We start from the raw sequence: 14963 nt of genomic DNA, 5'->3' as shown, positions 1-14963 counted from the left end.
GTTAATCGTATTTTGTTTTATTTACTGTACTGTAGATAAAACTAATTTATCTAAAGATTTGAGAAATTTTTAATTTAAAAAAGGTGGATTTATTAATTTTAGAAAAAAATACATTCATTTTTTTAAAAATGGATTTATTAATATTTATATATATATATAGGGGAGATCTAGTTATGGAGCGTCTCGCGGAAGGACTTTTTACCGGAAATTGGTTCCTATTTAAATTTTATACACGTGAAGAAAACCTAGAAAACGCCACGTGGCCAGTTCGTTTCTCGGGCACGAACCCGCGACTTTAATGTTCGGTGGTTTTATCCACTGTGCCATTGTTATACAGCCTGCGGGAAATAAGAGCGCGAGTAATCTAAAAATAAAACACCAGAAATGTATTATTTTTTAGATTTTTGACTCCATAGAAAGTATTTAGATAACATAGTAATTATTAAACTCAAATCAGTTCTGTATAATTGACGATCTGGTCATGATCTAATGGCAGATAATGAACGATCTTATCGTATCGTGTGGTTTTCAAACGATTTTATCATCTAAATTATCCAAAATTACCGTTCAGTTTTCATTATAATTCGGTTATTTTATAATACGAACTCTAAAAATAACTTTATTGTATTCTTTCCCAACGAAATTTATGGCGTAAAGCTCTTTGTATACATTGAAATTATGACTTATTGGTGCTTAAAATATATAAAATTTTAGATATTTATTACGAATTCATTTTTTTATTTTTTATCTTTGGCTCTTTCCGCCCGCGGGCAATAAGAAGGTTTCCTTTTTCCATACCCATCGCCGTGCACATTAGGGACCCAGCCAGGTGGTGAGAGACGGGGCCCGACATGTTGACCGCCCACGAAAAATCCCAGGGAAGTTTCTCGCCCCAATTAATTTTAAAATTTATTTAAATTCCAGATTTCTTGGTTGTCAATTAATAAAATTCATCAAAGACAGTAAAAACAGAATATCCCATCGTTTTAAAAGTCCCGGATATGTCGGGCCCGTCCCTCACCATCCGACGTCCCCCACATAGTGGGCCTGGCCGAACCCACAATGATTATGGGGGTAAAGCTCCTCTTAGAGCACACAGAGCGTACATTTACTTTAAATATATTAGAGATAGTTTACCTCGAAATAACAAGGTAAAAATAATCAATCATTTTTATAATACTGTATATTTTAAAGTGTTTTCTGTGAGTTACATTAATTGGATTATCGTATTAAATATACGAGTAATAATTGTATCCCCAATATAACAATAAACATATTATATTTAATTATATTATTATTTTATTAAATAAAGACTGAATTTTTCTATCTTTAATGTGTTTTTCTTTTAAAATTTTTTAAATTAATGTAATATTATTGCAGCATGACATACGAAAGAAATACCATACGCTATTTTTGCAACGAGCATTGCGTAAATACAATTTTTATGGTTGAGCTAAGTCCATGTAATAACTATATAGAAAATTTCATTTTTATTAAAATAAAATTTCGAACTGCAGTGAGATTTATAAAGAAAAATGCTTAAAATTGATATTCCTTCAGAAAGATATAAGAAAAAAAAACATTGCGATACTTAATAACTTATATAAATATGTTTAAAACTCATGAAAATATGCACTACATAATTATTAAACTCAATTAAAAAGTTTTATAATCTTACTTTTCGCTTAAACAGTTACGAATTTGGCTGGAAATTCCTCTTCCACACGTTCTGCTACAAGGAGACCAATTGCTCCAACTACTCCAACTTCCATACTCCAATTTTTCTCCAAAATAAGTGTTCTGAAACCATTAAATTATTTAATATAATAATAACGATCGATCTAGATTATTTGTTTTGTAATTATAATTATATGCAAATAAAATTTCGCATTATTTCGACGATGTAATTTATGATGGAGATAAAAAAATAATAATAATAATCTTAAAATATTTGTGCATTTAAAAGTTAAATTCCTTAAAGTTAAGGAATAATGATAAAAAATTGTCAACAGGCAACGGAAATTTTCTTTTAAAATTTACATCGATTTATGTTAAATTAATCGCATTTTGAACCGTCAGAAAATAAGAATTTACCTCTTTCGGTTTCCTCTGCATTTGAGCAAATATGAATTCCGGAATTTTCATCAAGTTTAGACTCACGGCGAGTAATCTAATAATAAAAGTAAAATTAATAAATTATTGAACTGCAATTTAAAAAATTGTAAACAAATTCCCAATGTCGTTCGTCCCGTCTGTATGTCTTTCCTTAATCTCGAGAATTAAGTCAGATAGATGAAAATCGAGACGAGATATGGAAATCTTATGGGCAGGAGGTCCTGATTAACTGTATGTAAACATCCGATACAAACCGAAAGCCACTTATTTCGATTCAAAAATTTTCCTCTGAAAGGTGTTAGACAGATGACTGGCACGACTCTATTGCTAGCAGGAAAAGTATGATTACAGGGGAAAGACCCTACTAATTTGAGGTGGAGAGCATATATTTTAAATTAAATAAATTAAAAATATGATTACAAATTGCAGCAAGACATTGTGACGATGTCAATAAACAATTGCTCGTTACTCATTAATTTCGTGTATTCAAGTAGTAAATTAGAAAATAAAAACTGCGCGACCATTTACGTATACTTTATTCAATTTAATGTAGAAGTTCCTACGCGACACAACGAGTAAGTCGTGTAACAATGGGACAACTGGTAATGGCGAATTAAAACGAGGAAATTTTTCTCGATAATTTTTACAGTTGTAGTTCCGGACATTGAAGCTATAAATATAGCAATAAAAAAGGCATCCGTGTGACAGGTAAGCTTATCGGAGGTTGACGGGTGTTTCTTTACTCAAACTATTTGATAACCCTTGAACCTTGACATCTGAAATACGATCCACCCACCGCCTGCTTTTTCAAGTTATTAATATTTTTGAATATATTAAATAGCCTCGGATGTGTTTTATTATCGGGAAAATGTTCTGCTAAGTATAATGGTTGATAAATAAATTTATTACTTAACATTTTTTTAAAGTGTTCTCGCCCCGAATTTAATCGTAATTTAACAGAAAATTCTGTGAATTATTAAAATTATTTAATGAAGAATTGCCTGGTTGTTACGAAATACGAAATTAAAGTAGTTAAATTTTATAAATTAATTAATTTATTCGACAATTTCTCCAAAACGAATAATTTTAGTTCAATATTTAATACTGCATTAATGCCTTCATTTTCATATCTATTCGACACAAAAGTCTTTAAAAAGACAAAAGATGACCGATCTCTTCTTATAAATAATTCTACAAATTAATTTGAATTAATGAATTATTAAACGCAAGTTCGATATAAGCGACAGTTTCTTATAAACCGTTTCGTTAAATAATAAAGTTAAGCTGCATAAAATCAATATTTAACCATTGACATGCCTTCAGCGGTTAAATGTTGATTTTTGTGAAGTGTAATTTTATTCACTAAAACCTCAAATATTGATATTTAAGTAATTACGTTATATAAAATATATGTTTTTCTTCTATTTTAAATATTAGAAACGTCATATTTTATCCAGTGAAGCATCCTCCAACAATCGCCCACGTAATCTTAATATAGTCTCAAGATCCGTTACGTAATTTAATTATTTCAGCAATGAATATCGATAAAATTCTTAAAAATCCATTAATAAAACAATCGATAGAAATACTTAAAACATATTTTTTTTCCTTCTATTTTAGATAGAACAAAGTCTGAAAGTCGGATGAAAAATGATAGCAACATATATCTTAATGAATGTCACTAACAGTCGTTTTATATATGAGACACATCTCTTACATTTACTACAAAGTTTTCCTTTAGATATGTCAAGATAGAAGTCGTGACAAAGTTTAAGGAAACTCTCATCTAAATGTCAGAAATTCAATCAGAATCATATCTAAACAAGTTACGTTGATTGATGTTTCTATGACTTTCCTGTGACTTTAAACATCTATATTATGATGATGCAATTTCGCTTCTTGTCATTATTTCGATTGAGAATAAATTTCAAAATCATCTTTAAATTTAATTCAATTTAAGTTTAATTAATCTTTAATGAATCATTTTTAAAAGCATTATTATTAGGGGGCTATCCATTAATTACCTTATAGTTTAAGGGCGAAGTGGGATAGAGAAAAGTACATTGTACACGATGGTAAGGAGAGTCAAACATTATATATGTAGACTTTTTTAATGGCATACGAATTTGTTCTTATAAGCCTACTTACTGGCCTCGTGGATCAGATAATATTTGCACAACTTTTTAAAGTCATTTCTTTAATATTAGGGGTCTGTGAACTATTGTAAAGGGAAGGAAGTTTACCAAAAGAACATCGTTGTACTGTACATAACAGGGGGAGGGGATCGAATGTAGCTCAAAAATTGTACACGTAATTAATGAACGGTCCCTTATATAAGCAGCCATTTAATATTCGCGCTGTTAATAAAGGACATTAATTAGAACACTTCTGTCGTTAAACATGTTTACTCTCTGAACTATTAAAACCTTATTTTAATAAAGAAAACGTCAATTTTATTGATAATCGGAGCAAAAGGATGAAAATTAAAACAAGTTTTCCAATGTTTTTCACTCAATTTTAACAAATTTATTCTTCGAAAGTTGTGAAGTGGTGTAATAGATTTTTATAGAAAATTAAAAGGAATATATCAAAAATTTAATACTTTAAGAAAATTTACTTTAAAGGATTTACATGTATTAAAAGAACATTCTAAAATCAATATTTATTTTCTTAAATTTGTTTTTTACAGTTGCGAAGTCGAAAATTGTTACATTGTTTGCCCGGTGAGAAACTTTATGCAAATAAGTCAGAGTTTCTGATTCAATAATTCAAATCACGATTAGAAAAAAGTTCGATTTCCATCTTCCCTAAATATTATTTATTAAAGAAGTTGTGACAAAAACATGAATGGAATATTTTCCAGGATGCTCGACGTTCTAGAAAATATTCGTGTCACGTTTAAATAAGTCGAAAACACAAGTTATTGATGTTATACTTATTGAAGCTGTACATGCAATCTTGATCAAATTTCGAATTTATAAATATTTTAAACTTTCTTTGTCATGTTAAACGAAGCGGATCTTGATTTTTCTATCGTGCATCTGACGTACGATCTAATAGAAGTAGCGTGATAATTTTGCAAAATTCGTAAGAAAAAAAATAAACTACTTCTAGAGAAAATAAATAAAAGAAGTCTTCCGATAATAATTACACCAATTTATCTTCGGTTCTTTTAATATTTTATTAATAAAAAAAACATTTTTATTATTGTTACTTAATGCGTTGAAATATAAGCTCTATAGCAAACGAGATGAGATATAAAACCAACAAAATTAATTTGAATTTCATTCAAAATCTCTCTCGTAAATATATTAAACTCGAGATTATTTCAATTTTTACTAAATAAATAATTAAGAAAAATATTTGGAAATAATTAAGAAGCGGTTTTAAAATCTGAATTGGAATAATACTTTATTTCTTAATTAAAATTAAATATATATATATATATTAATCATGCTAAGACTAATGGATGTTAACGTTTTTTTAATTAAGAAAAATGTATTCAAATTAATTTTCCTGTTTTTAATCTTGTGAAATAAACTTGTTTAAACTATTCCGCAATTTTTTTCTTCTATTTTTTGATTGCTTTTACTTAAACGCCGATAAAATTTCGAATATTTTTTGTATTTACAACAAACTGAATTCAATTTCTAACAAAATTGATAAATAAAATTGCATGAAAGTTTGTTTATATATATATATATATATATATTAATGTTTGTTTATAGTTTTTTTTAATATTAGTAACAAATAAAACAAATTTTTGGTATGACGATTTAATAATGAAAATATTGAATTACATTTTATTCTATTCCTTTACATGTTGTTTTGATACTTAAAATCAAATCTAACAGTCTCGCTCGAGCGAGAAAAGCTACATAAATAAAGTCAATATTCTTTCTGAAAGGCTTTTAAAATCTGGCAACACTATTTACACGCCTGGCAGCGCGCAATCTCTTATAGTTCTTGGACACGAGGTACATGAAATCAGTGTTGCCAAACCGTTAACAGTTTCTCCCCTATATCCCACTAGATTAGGCGAAAAGAGGGGGGGGGGGAAATTAAAATTTACTTTAAAACATTAATCGACCATAGATTTGTGTGGAAAAGATACAAATAATTTAAAATTTAATGGTTTTTATAACAGTCTGGAGTCATTTCTCAGAATTTTAAACTTCGTACCGTTATTGATTATATTAAATTTCTTTTATTAGACAATAAATAAACTTTTATACACATTATAAATAATGTTTGTGTACCCATGTACAGTACAATATATTACTATAATAAAATAAAATTAATTCGTTCGTTTCCTCTATAAGTAAATATTCAACGTGTATAAAACCAATCCGAGTATACAATATATTCAATGTAGCAGACCGTTATCTCGACACGAACATTTTCAAAGATAAAATATGATGTAATAATATATCTTTATAATTCGTTTAGCTAAAAATCTTAGTAATTAAGCGAATGGTAAACTAATATTTATACTTCTGAACTTCTGGAATTTCATTAATCTTGTAAGTTACAAAACAACAAAATTAAATCTGTTCATAAATCTTGATTGTTATCCAACATTTATGTTAATAAGGTGTTAATCAAAATGATTTATAATCTGCAAACACAATTTGATGTCTTTCTCTGGTTATTTCTTTCGAACAAAATTAATAAATCCTTTCAAAGTATGTGATAAATCTAGCTTGGTGCAGACATTGAGGTGCCCTGAGGCCCGGTTATGGAGGGCCTCCTTGATTTGGCAAAATAAATATATACGCGTGGTTCACATATATATAAACTTAACGAAAATATAAACTTAGTTGGGTCTTATGGTTAACTTTCGCAGGATGCCAAGGCCTTCTTGCTCCTTCACTCAGGACTGGACTTAGTTGTTAACGGCATCGCGACATCTCGACGATCTGCCGAGGGGGATGCCTCCGAGAGGACTTTCTATGGGAAACTAGTATTTATTTGGGTGTTGCAAACGAAGAAAACCCGGAAAACTCCACGTGGCCAGCCCGTTGTAGAGGCACGAACCCACGACCCGTGTTCAGTGGTTTTTATCCACTTTGCCACCGGTGAGCGACTGGACTTAGACTTGAGTCCTAAACTATAATACATAAAAGACGCTTCCCCTCTACCAAATAATGATACACGTAAAAATGCGAGGGCCTAAGCTATAGACTCATAACGTGAAACCCTCAGTTGCAGCTTATTTGCAAATCCGGCGCTGCCTTCACTGAAAAATCAATTTTAAAAAATGAAATTCAAATATCTCAAATTCATTATTAACTTAAGAATTAAATTTTGAAATTTCATTGCATTTTAACACGCATTTTTCATTTAATGCAACACCGAATATGAATTATTTAATGAGAATTTTTGAATATTGATTAATCGAACGATCGAGCGACTTGTAGCAGCTGCTTAACTTACAGTAAACTTTTTACAGTTTCAGATTTGTACGAAATCTGTCTACATCTGAAAGCTTATTACGTAATTAAATTTATTAGCAAGAAAAGATAATTATTAAAATGTCATCATCCTTTATACTTAACGCCACGCCATTCAGTTAAATTATCTCGTCGATTAAATTTGAAACACCGAATATTTTCTTATATCAAACATCTGTTGCTAAATTAGTCATTGCTATTTAGCAGTCGAGCGATAGTTGTCAGCCTATGACACTTAAATAGCGTGATTAGTTTAATATCAAACTACAACTCGTCCGTCGGAAGATTCTGAAAGGGCCAAAAAACAATTTAGAGAAATTTCATTTTTTTTTGTGTAGATAACTGCAAACACTTCCTTCCCGAGTATTTATAGAAGTCAAGTGTCCGAGTAGAGTGCTTTCACGTTTAAATTCATCAACGTCCTTCACTTTTGAAGTATTCTCTTAACTAATACGCATTCCTTTGAACGGGATAACGACCCGATGCTGTTTTTTTCCAACTAATAAATCTTCAGATAAGAGACAAGAACAAAAACTTCATCTCCTTATAATGCCAGATAATCAAATTCGTTCCTCGCCCTTTAACTGAATCAAAACCATGTCTTTCGATCTATGACTTTTTCCCTCCCTCTCCTCTCTTCCACAATCTTCTCCCTCCCTCCCCCACTCTTCCACAATCTTTTCTCTCCCCTCTCTTCCACAATCATTAATTATTTTCTATCCGCCACTTAAATAAATGGAGATCAAAAGCAAAAAAGGAACAATTTATATTTAAGTTTTATTCAGTGGTAAAGCGATGTAAAAAAAAAAGGAAAATTATATATCTTTGCTGTTATATCGAGCGAGAATGATGTCACCATTCGAAACTAAACGTCACCTCTTAATCTATATTTTTATATTATTTTAAAATTAATATAGAAATATCAGTATGCAAATTATCACTCGGTGCAAAATAAGGAAAGAAAGAAAGATATTGAAATTCTGTGAGAGAAGAGTAGAGGCCACTTTATATTCTTTCTACATGTATTAAGTCCCTCTTTGTTTCATAAGTAATTTAAAAAGAAGTGAAATTCAATTTATGGAATGGCAAATATAATAATTTGATTGATCGCATCGGTATGAAAGAGAGAGAATTTCTCTCTCTCCAATTCTTCTTTCCTGCATCATCATCATTTACGATAAAAATATAAAAATCTTAATTGCTTTCATTAACAGTTGTTAATTATAAATCAAATAAGGGGGAGAAAAAAATTAAAACTTTTAGCATTATGTTAAATCGAGAGCGCAATTACCCTGTATAATTAACTTGAAGATTAATTTCGAAATTTCCTTTTATTTATTAATCGACGAATGCATTTAATCAGATTCTTGATTTTTTTATAAAGCGAAACCAAATAATTACTTAAAAATTTCGAGAAAATATACCTTTAATATTTATCATTAGTTTCGTCTTAAAATATAAAGAAACAAATATAATAAATTAATTTCGATTTTTCACGTCAGACAAGTGAAATTAGCAAAACTTTTCGTGTCTTGCGGCCATCGATACGAACGTACAATTAAAAACTATCAAAATTTCTTATTAGATTCGTAAAAAAATCGTCAATAATATAAATAATAACTGTTATTAAAGCTGAATAAAAGAACATAAAAAGTGGAAACGATCCACATTAACTGCAGGCATTTACCACTCATTTATTTGCTAATCTAACTTCAGTCAGTCCAAATAAACCGAAACATAAATAAAAACATAAAGTGTATGTAATCAAGTTGATGCTACCAGAGTTATCACATTACTAATCTGAAGTAAAGATTTCGACTGGTCTAGTCAGAAGAGAAGCCAAGTTGTAAGCGCTCTAACAATTATTCTAATAGAAACTTTCGAGAACCCGTCTCTCGAGTTTTTCTGAACTTCCCTCGTACGCGCTGACTTCAGATAACCTTTAGCTAACGCTAGAAATATTATTATTTTAATAAATTTCCCTAGCGTATTCGGGAATAAAAATGTCGCCATCGTTTAAGTAAATATCCGACGTCACTAGTTTCAAAATTTTAAGCTTTTTTTCTAATTAATTTAGATATTAAATAAGATAAAAGAAACCGCTACTTTTATATGTATTATTTTTTTTAACGAAAGCGTATCAAATATTTTATTACTTTCTTAGTTTTAAGTGTATAATATTGCAAAGTATTATTTAAAAATTACGATTTGAAATATTCCAGTAAAAGCAAAAGTAGTGGGCAGTGGTTTATGCTCGAGCCCACTCGACCACCCTCTATCGATATTTCGACGTAGGCGGCGCACTACCACTAGAAAGTGACCTCCGACAACAAAAATCCCTTTGGTTTATATTTAACTTAATACTACAATTATTTTACGCATACGTGAAAAATTTTTTTATTATTTTACGCTTATAACATCGTTTATATTTCACTCACTTCTACGATTATATGGGGCGATGTTGTTATTTGTATGCGGAATATTTAATTAATTGTAACGCGTTTGAATGGGTTAAATAACGCGATTTACATTAAAAATGCTTAATCTTTTGGTGTGACAAATGATGACTTATTAACCATAAATATATATATATATAATTTTAATTCTATACATTAGAGCGCTAATTTGTTTGTTAGACTGCCAAGTTTGAAAGGGATTTTCTAAACTTTTTTGCAATTTCATTAATAAATATCGGATATAAAAAGGAAAAGTTTCTGTTAGTCTTTTGGTAAAACCTACTAACTGTGCTAAACTTGATACAGTAAAACGCTTGTTAGTTCAAAGATCAACAAGCACCGAAAGTTCTCAAACATCAATTCAAGAGCTCATTTTATTTGTCATGTTAGTTTTCACAGAATCGACGATCATTTTCAATTAAACCTATAAATAACAGAATGTTTATTTATAACTTCGGAAAAAGTCAAGTGCGCGTTTATCAAACTTTACCCCATCTTAAAAAAAAAGTTAAATGCCCGCATTAATCAATGCGATATTCGTTTTTAAATGGTCAAAATAATAAATTGAAAGCTTTAATAAGCTTCGACAGTAAAGAAAATTTAAGGTTTTTCGTTAGTTTAACCGTCGAAATCAATATTTTTCCAAAAACAAGAATAGAAACTCTCTGACATCTATTTATATCTGGACGAAAAATATGTCTGACGAGTCTCATAAAAACTTACTAAACGCAGCTTATTAGAGTCGACATTTTTCAATAGCGATGCACCAATAGGGCTACTGATGTGTACCGTAAATCAATTCTCCCGAACGAGCAGGATGAGATTTGAGGAGCTAACAGGATGAGAAACCAACTTCTTAATGACCCATTGTCGTATGTGACGTATTAAAATGTGAATGGGAAAGATTCAATTCCCGTTTTGTTTCCGGCAAATTAACGAGTTTTAAACCTTTACAATAACCTAAACTCTACCCCTTAAATTCCCCAGCATCTCGAAAAGTTAATTATCAAGCCAGAGAATATTTATTCGCTTAATAAAATATGTATTATCGCGTTACCAATGCGTTAAGTGACGTTTTCCTCAGAAAACAAAATCGGATACTTCGCGAACGGAACGTATAAACTATTGTTATTATAAGAAAACTGTACAAAATTTTTCATAAACTAACGCTTTAAATTAGAAAGATTTAATATTACAAAAAAAAAAAAAAAAAAAAAAAAAAATCCGCGCAAACTACGTTAATTTTGCACCGTAATCTATAATTGCCACGTCATACGGACTTAGAAAATCCATACTACTCATTTAATTTGCGTAACAATTCGATTATTAAAACTTCTTTTCGTTTTCTTGGAATCTTTTCTGACACGCAACAATAAGTAGGACCCACTTACAATTGAAAAAAACAAAGGAAAAACTTGCGTATGTTTTCATTCTAATGATATTGGTTATAGTAAATGTGTCATTGATCAGTCGTAAACATTGTGAAATGGCCGCTCATAAATTTATCTGACGTAAAATCGATGCCTTTAAAACTTTATCTATCGCTAAAGAAATGCGATCAAACAAGCGTAAATGGAATAGGAACAGAGAACTAAAAAACGGAATAAAGTCGAAGATTTTTACAAGTTTCTTGGTTTTTTTACTATTGCAAATAATGTCTTTAAAAAAAATATTTAAAACAATACTAAACGACAGCATATAAAGTATATGTATGATAAACAAAAATTATTCCAGTACATGTATATATTTTTTATGCTGAAATGTACAGACAGACAGTCTAAATGCTCATTAACTAACTTATGGCTTGGCAATTAATGAAGCGGGTAGATCCAGAGGTTAATGCATTTCCTTCTCTGGCGCTTTTCTTTAAAACTTTTTTCCTGTTCAAATTTTTAAATTTAGATTGTTTTTTTCCAAAAAGAAAAAAAAAATAATGCGAAACGTAAATTGTATTTACTCAGATTTTTCCAAACTTCTTATTAATCACTTTATCGACTAATTTAACCAAAATGAAACAATGGACTTACATGAAGTTAGTCTTCATTTCTTGTAAATAAATAAGTGAATATATTGATATAAAAAGGTAAATAAATAACTGGAAAAATAATTAAATTTCCTCCATTCTTTTGGTAAACAGCAGAAAACTTGTCGACCGCGTTCCGTTCTCTCTTAGCCTCTCCCCTTTTAGTTCCCCCCCCTCCGCTTGTCAAAGAGCATGCGTCGTTAGAACGTCATTCGGGGCTGAGATATGACGGTTGGGACGACGAGTTGGTAATGGGCGAAGCGAGCGAAACATCGCAGGAGAACCAACAGAAATTTCCTTAATTTGACGCGTAATTGGGTCCTCGCGGAAAGACCGTTATAAATTCTTCCCTTCCAAATACCAACGTAAGCCAACGATAAATTTGAAAGTAACTTCATTCCACCCTCGTTCTACGTTCTACAGGTGTAATCGTTAAGATGCTATTACTTTCTTACGTCTCGCTACTTATGAATTTGTAGTAACTTGTAGAGAAAGTGAAGCGTTTTCACTTCATCCCCCCTTTTCTTTTTGCTGTTTCCGATTTTCTGATTGGCGCATCTAATTCTTTAAATCATAAGTGAAGATCGTAATGTTTCGCGTAAAATCACTAATGTTTCACATAAAAAATGTTTTGAAAACTAGTTTCCATTCTTTCCTTCACACCGACTTAGTGTTGTATTCAGTTCTTTATAAATTCAATAAATAATAAACTTTAAAATCTTACAAAATAATCTCCTCCTGCATCTTTTTTTCGTATAGAAATAATTACGTTCTCAGAAAAATTAATTATAGTGTGTTATCGTCTCGTAATTAAGTATCCAAAAAACGATTTAGAGAACAATTATTCTATCTTCGTATAAAATTCGAATTTTATTGCTCGTGAAAAATTATAGGTTTCGATTTATTCCGCCATTTCTTCGCCATATTTTAATTAAATTATACGATTGTCGCTCGAAATATCGCTATAAATAAAGAAATATTTATCATCTGATAAACTAAAGTTATTCTTTCTCCTTTTATAAACTTCATATAACTTAGACGAATAGGGAAGGAGTCAGCCGTTCTGGAAAACAAGAGGCCAATTTTAGGTATGGAAGTATCGGTATTTCTGTGTCCTTAACTCTTCCCTACACCCTTTAAATTCCGAAATTCTAAGTTTAAAAAATTCTCTTACGTAAACAGAACTAATTTTCTATGATTTTAATATAATTAAGGGTAATTTTATTTCTTTTTCTCTACATTAATATATATATTTTTTCGACGCGTGCTTAAAGTATTCTGTCAAACTAACTGATGAGACGACTTTCCATTTGGAAACTCGGTATCCGGAGTACCAGAGTCGATGACACCTTCTCCGAAAGCAAGCAACTGTATCACGTGACACTACTTATCCGGAACAGTCTATTGAAAATATAGGTAAAATTGGGCATATGTAGCGCACTATCCGTGCACACTGTCAAAACATTACTTCGTTTTTTATGAAATAATACACTTTTCGCGTTATCGTTCGATAGAAAAAACACACTTCTAAACAATTGATAATTGAAATATTTTTTTTTTTTTTAAATTTCGCTAAGCAATGGCATAAAAGCGCTTATCCAAAAAATATTTTCAGCTAAGAATAAAAGTAAACACGAATATCGGTGGGATTTTAATAGCGAAAGTTACTTGTTAGCAATAAATAACTTTGTTAAATGGATTAGAAACTCTCGAATTATTAAAAAAAAGAGTAAATATTAGTTTAAAATTGATTATACAATGCTATTAAGAAGCAATTTATTTACTAAACTTTCGCCAAAAATTACATAAAAAGATATAGCACATTGAAGGCATTTCTTATAAATTAAAGCGAATTTATTCGAAAAAAAGTGCAATACTTTGCTTATTTTTTATTTGTTAAGTAACTTATAATTAGAACGATATTCTTTAAGTAATTCCTCAAAATTCTTCACGAAAGCGCGGTCTACAAATATAATATTCACCATTCCCACTTTAAATCACAATCCAAAGAACTTTCTTTAACAAAAGAAAAAGTTCGAGAAGAAAAATGGAGTGTGACTTCATTGATAGAATTTATTAACTGGAAGGATGTGGCCATTAAACTCGAGTGGGGTCGTACAATATCTGATTGTAATACAATAAAACAAATCGATATGGCACGTCTTGCGGCGATTAGCGAAGACTTAGCACCACTTAAAGGAAGCCAGCTTTAATCCTTCCATGCGTAAAGAACAGCCAGTCAGCAGAATTTAGGCATAAAACTATATTTATAGGTCGCTCGTAAATTCCCCATTTATCAAATGACGTAACATTACGTCATTTATCTATTCGACCGCAAATTTCGCAATTGTAAGTTACCGTTAAGAACCGAAACTCGAGTTTCCGGTAATTCAAATTAGACGATAATTTATCCTTCCACCCACCCCGAATTTAATTTTATTAATATCTTAGGGAAATATTCAAGACGGGCATAAGCAGGCACGTTTTTTTCCTCGAGGAGAAAGAATACACGAAGTACAGGAAGATAAATCAAAGCGGAGATAAAAGAAACTATCTGAAGAGTACTGGACAGAAGCGTGGAGCTTCGCTAACGATAACCTCTCTTGTTGTTTAAAGTTGTGTCAAAAAGATATGAAGAAAAGATGTACGGTATATTTTATCATAAATCCAAAAAGATTTATCTTTAAATTCTGTCAAAATGAGAGACAACTGTTTAAGAAAGTACGAACATTGGCACTGGCTGCCATATATCAGCATCTGTCATTTGTAGGTGACAACAGATGATGATAAATTCTCTTAACCATAAAGTATAATTATTCGCAGTTCATAAATAATTGTAGAGTAGATACTGGCTTTACTACTTGTTAACCTTCAGTCGAAATTCGAAGATATAAAAAGTTTAAACAGCTTCAATTA

The 14963-nt window shown here is 30.4% G+C and overlaps 2 protein-coding genes across 2 annotated transcripts in view; both read right to left on the bottom strand.

Annotated features, from left to right (window-relative positions):
* Positions 1 to 12194, bottom strand: part of LOC136983208 (thrombospondin type-1 domain-containing protein 4-like) — a 78241-nt gene extending 66047 nt beyond the window's left edge. Inside the window, exons 1-3 of the mRNA XM_067279895.1 lie at positions 12052 to 12194; positions 2095 to 2170; positions 1679 to 1800 (exon numbers count right to left, since the gene is read on the bottom strand). Of these exons, the coding sequence (XP_067135996.1) occupies positions 1679 to 1800; positions 2095 to 2170; positions 12052 to 12068 (215 nt within the window). The 5' untranslated portion in view covers positions 12069 to 12194. The remainder of the gene's footprint in view (positions 1 to 1678; positions 1801 to 2094; positions 2171 to 12051) is intronic.
* LOC136983196 (coiled-coil domain-containing protein 112-like) overlaps positions 1 to 14963 on the bottom strand; it is a 372297-nt gene that overhangs the window by 266421 nt on the left and 90913 nt on the right. The gene's annotated exons all lie outside the window — the stretch shown is intronic.

This window comes from Centruroides vittatus, unplaced genomic scaffold (assembly GCF_030686945.1).
Source record: "Centruroides vittatus isolate TY-2023 unplaced genomic scaffold, ASM3068694v2 contig_878, whole genome shotgun sequence".
NCBI classification, from domain to species: Eukaryota; Metazoa; Arthropoda; class Arachnida; order Scorpiones; family Buthidae; genus Centruroides; species Centruroides vittatus.
Note: the sequence above shows the minus strand (reverse complement) of the source record. Positions and strands in the feature narration are given on the sequence as shown.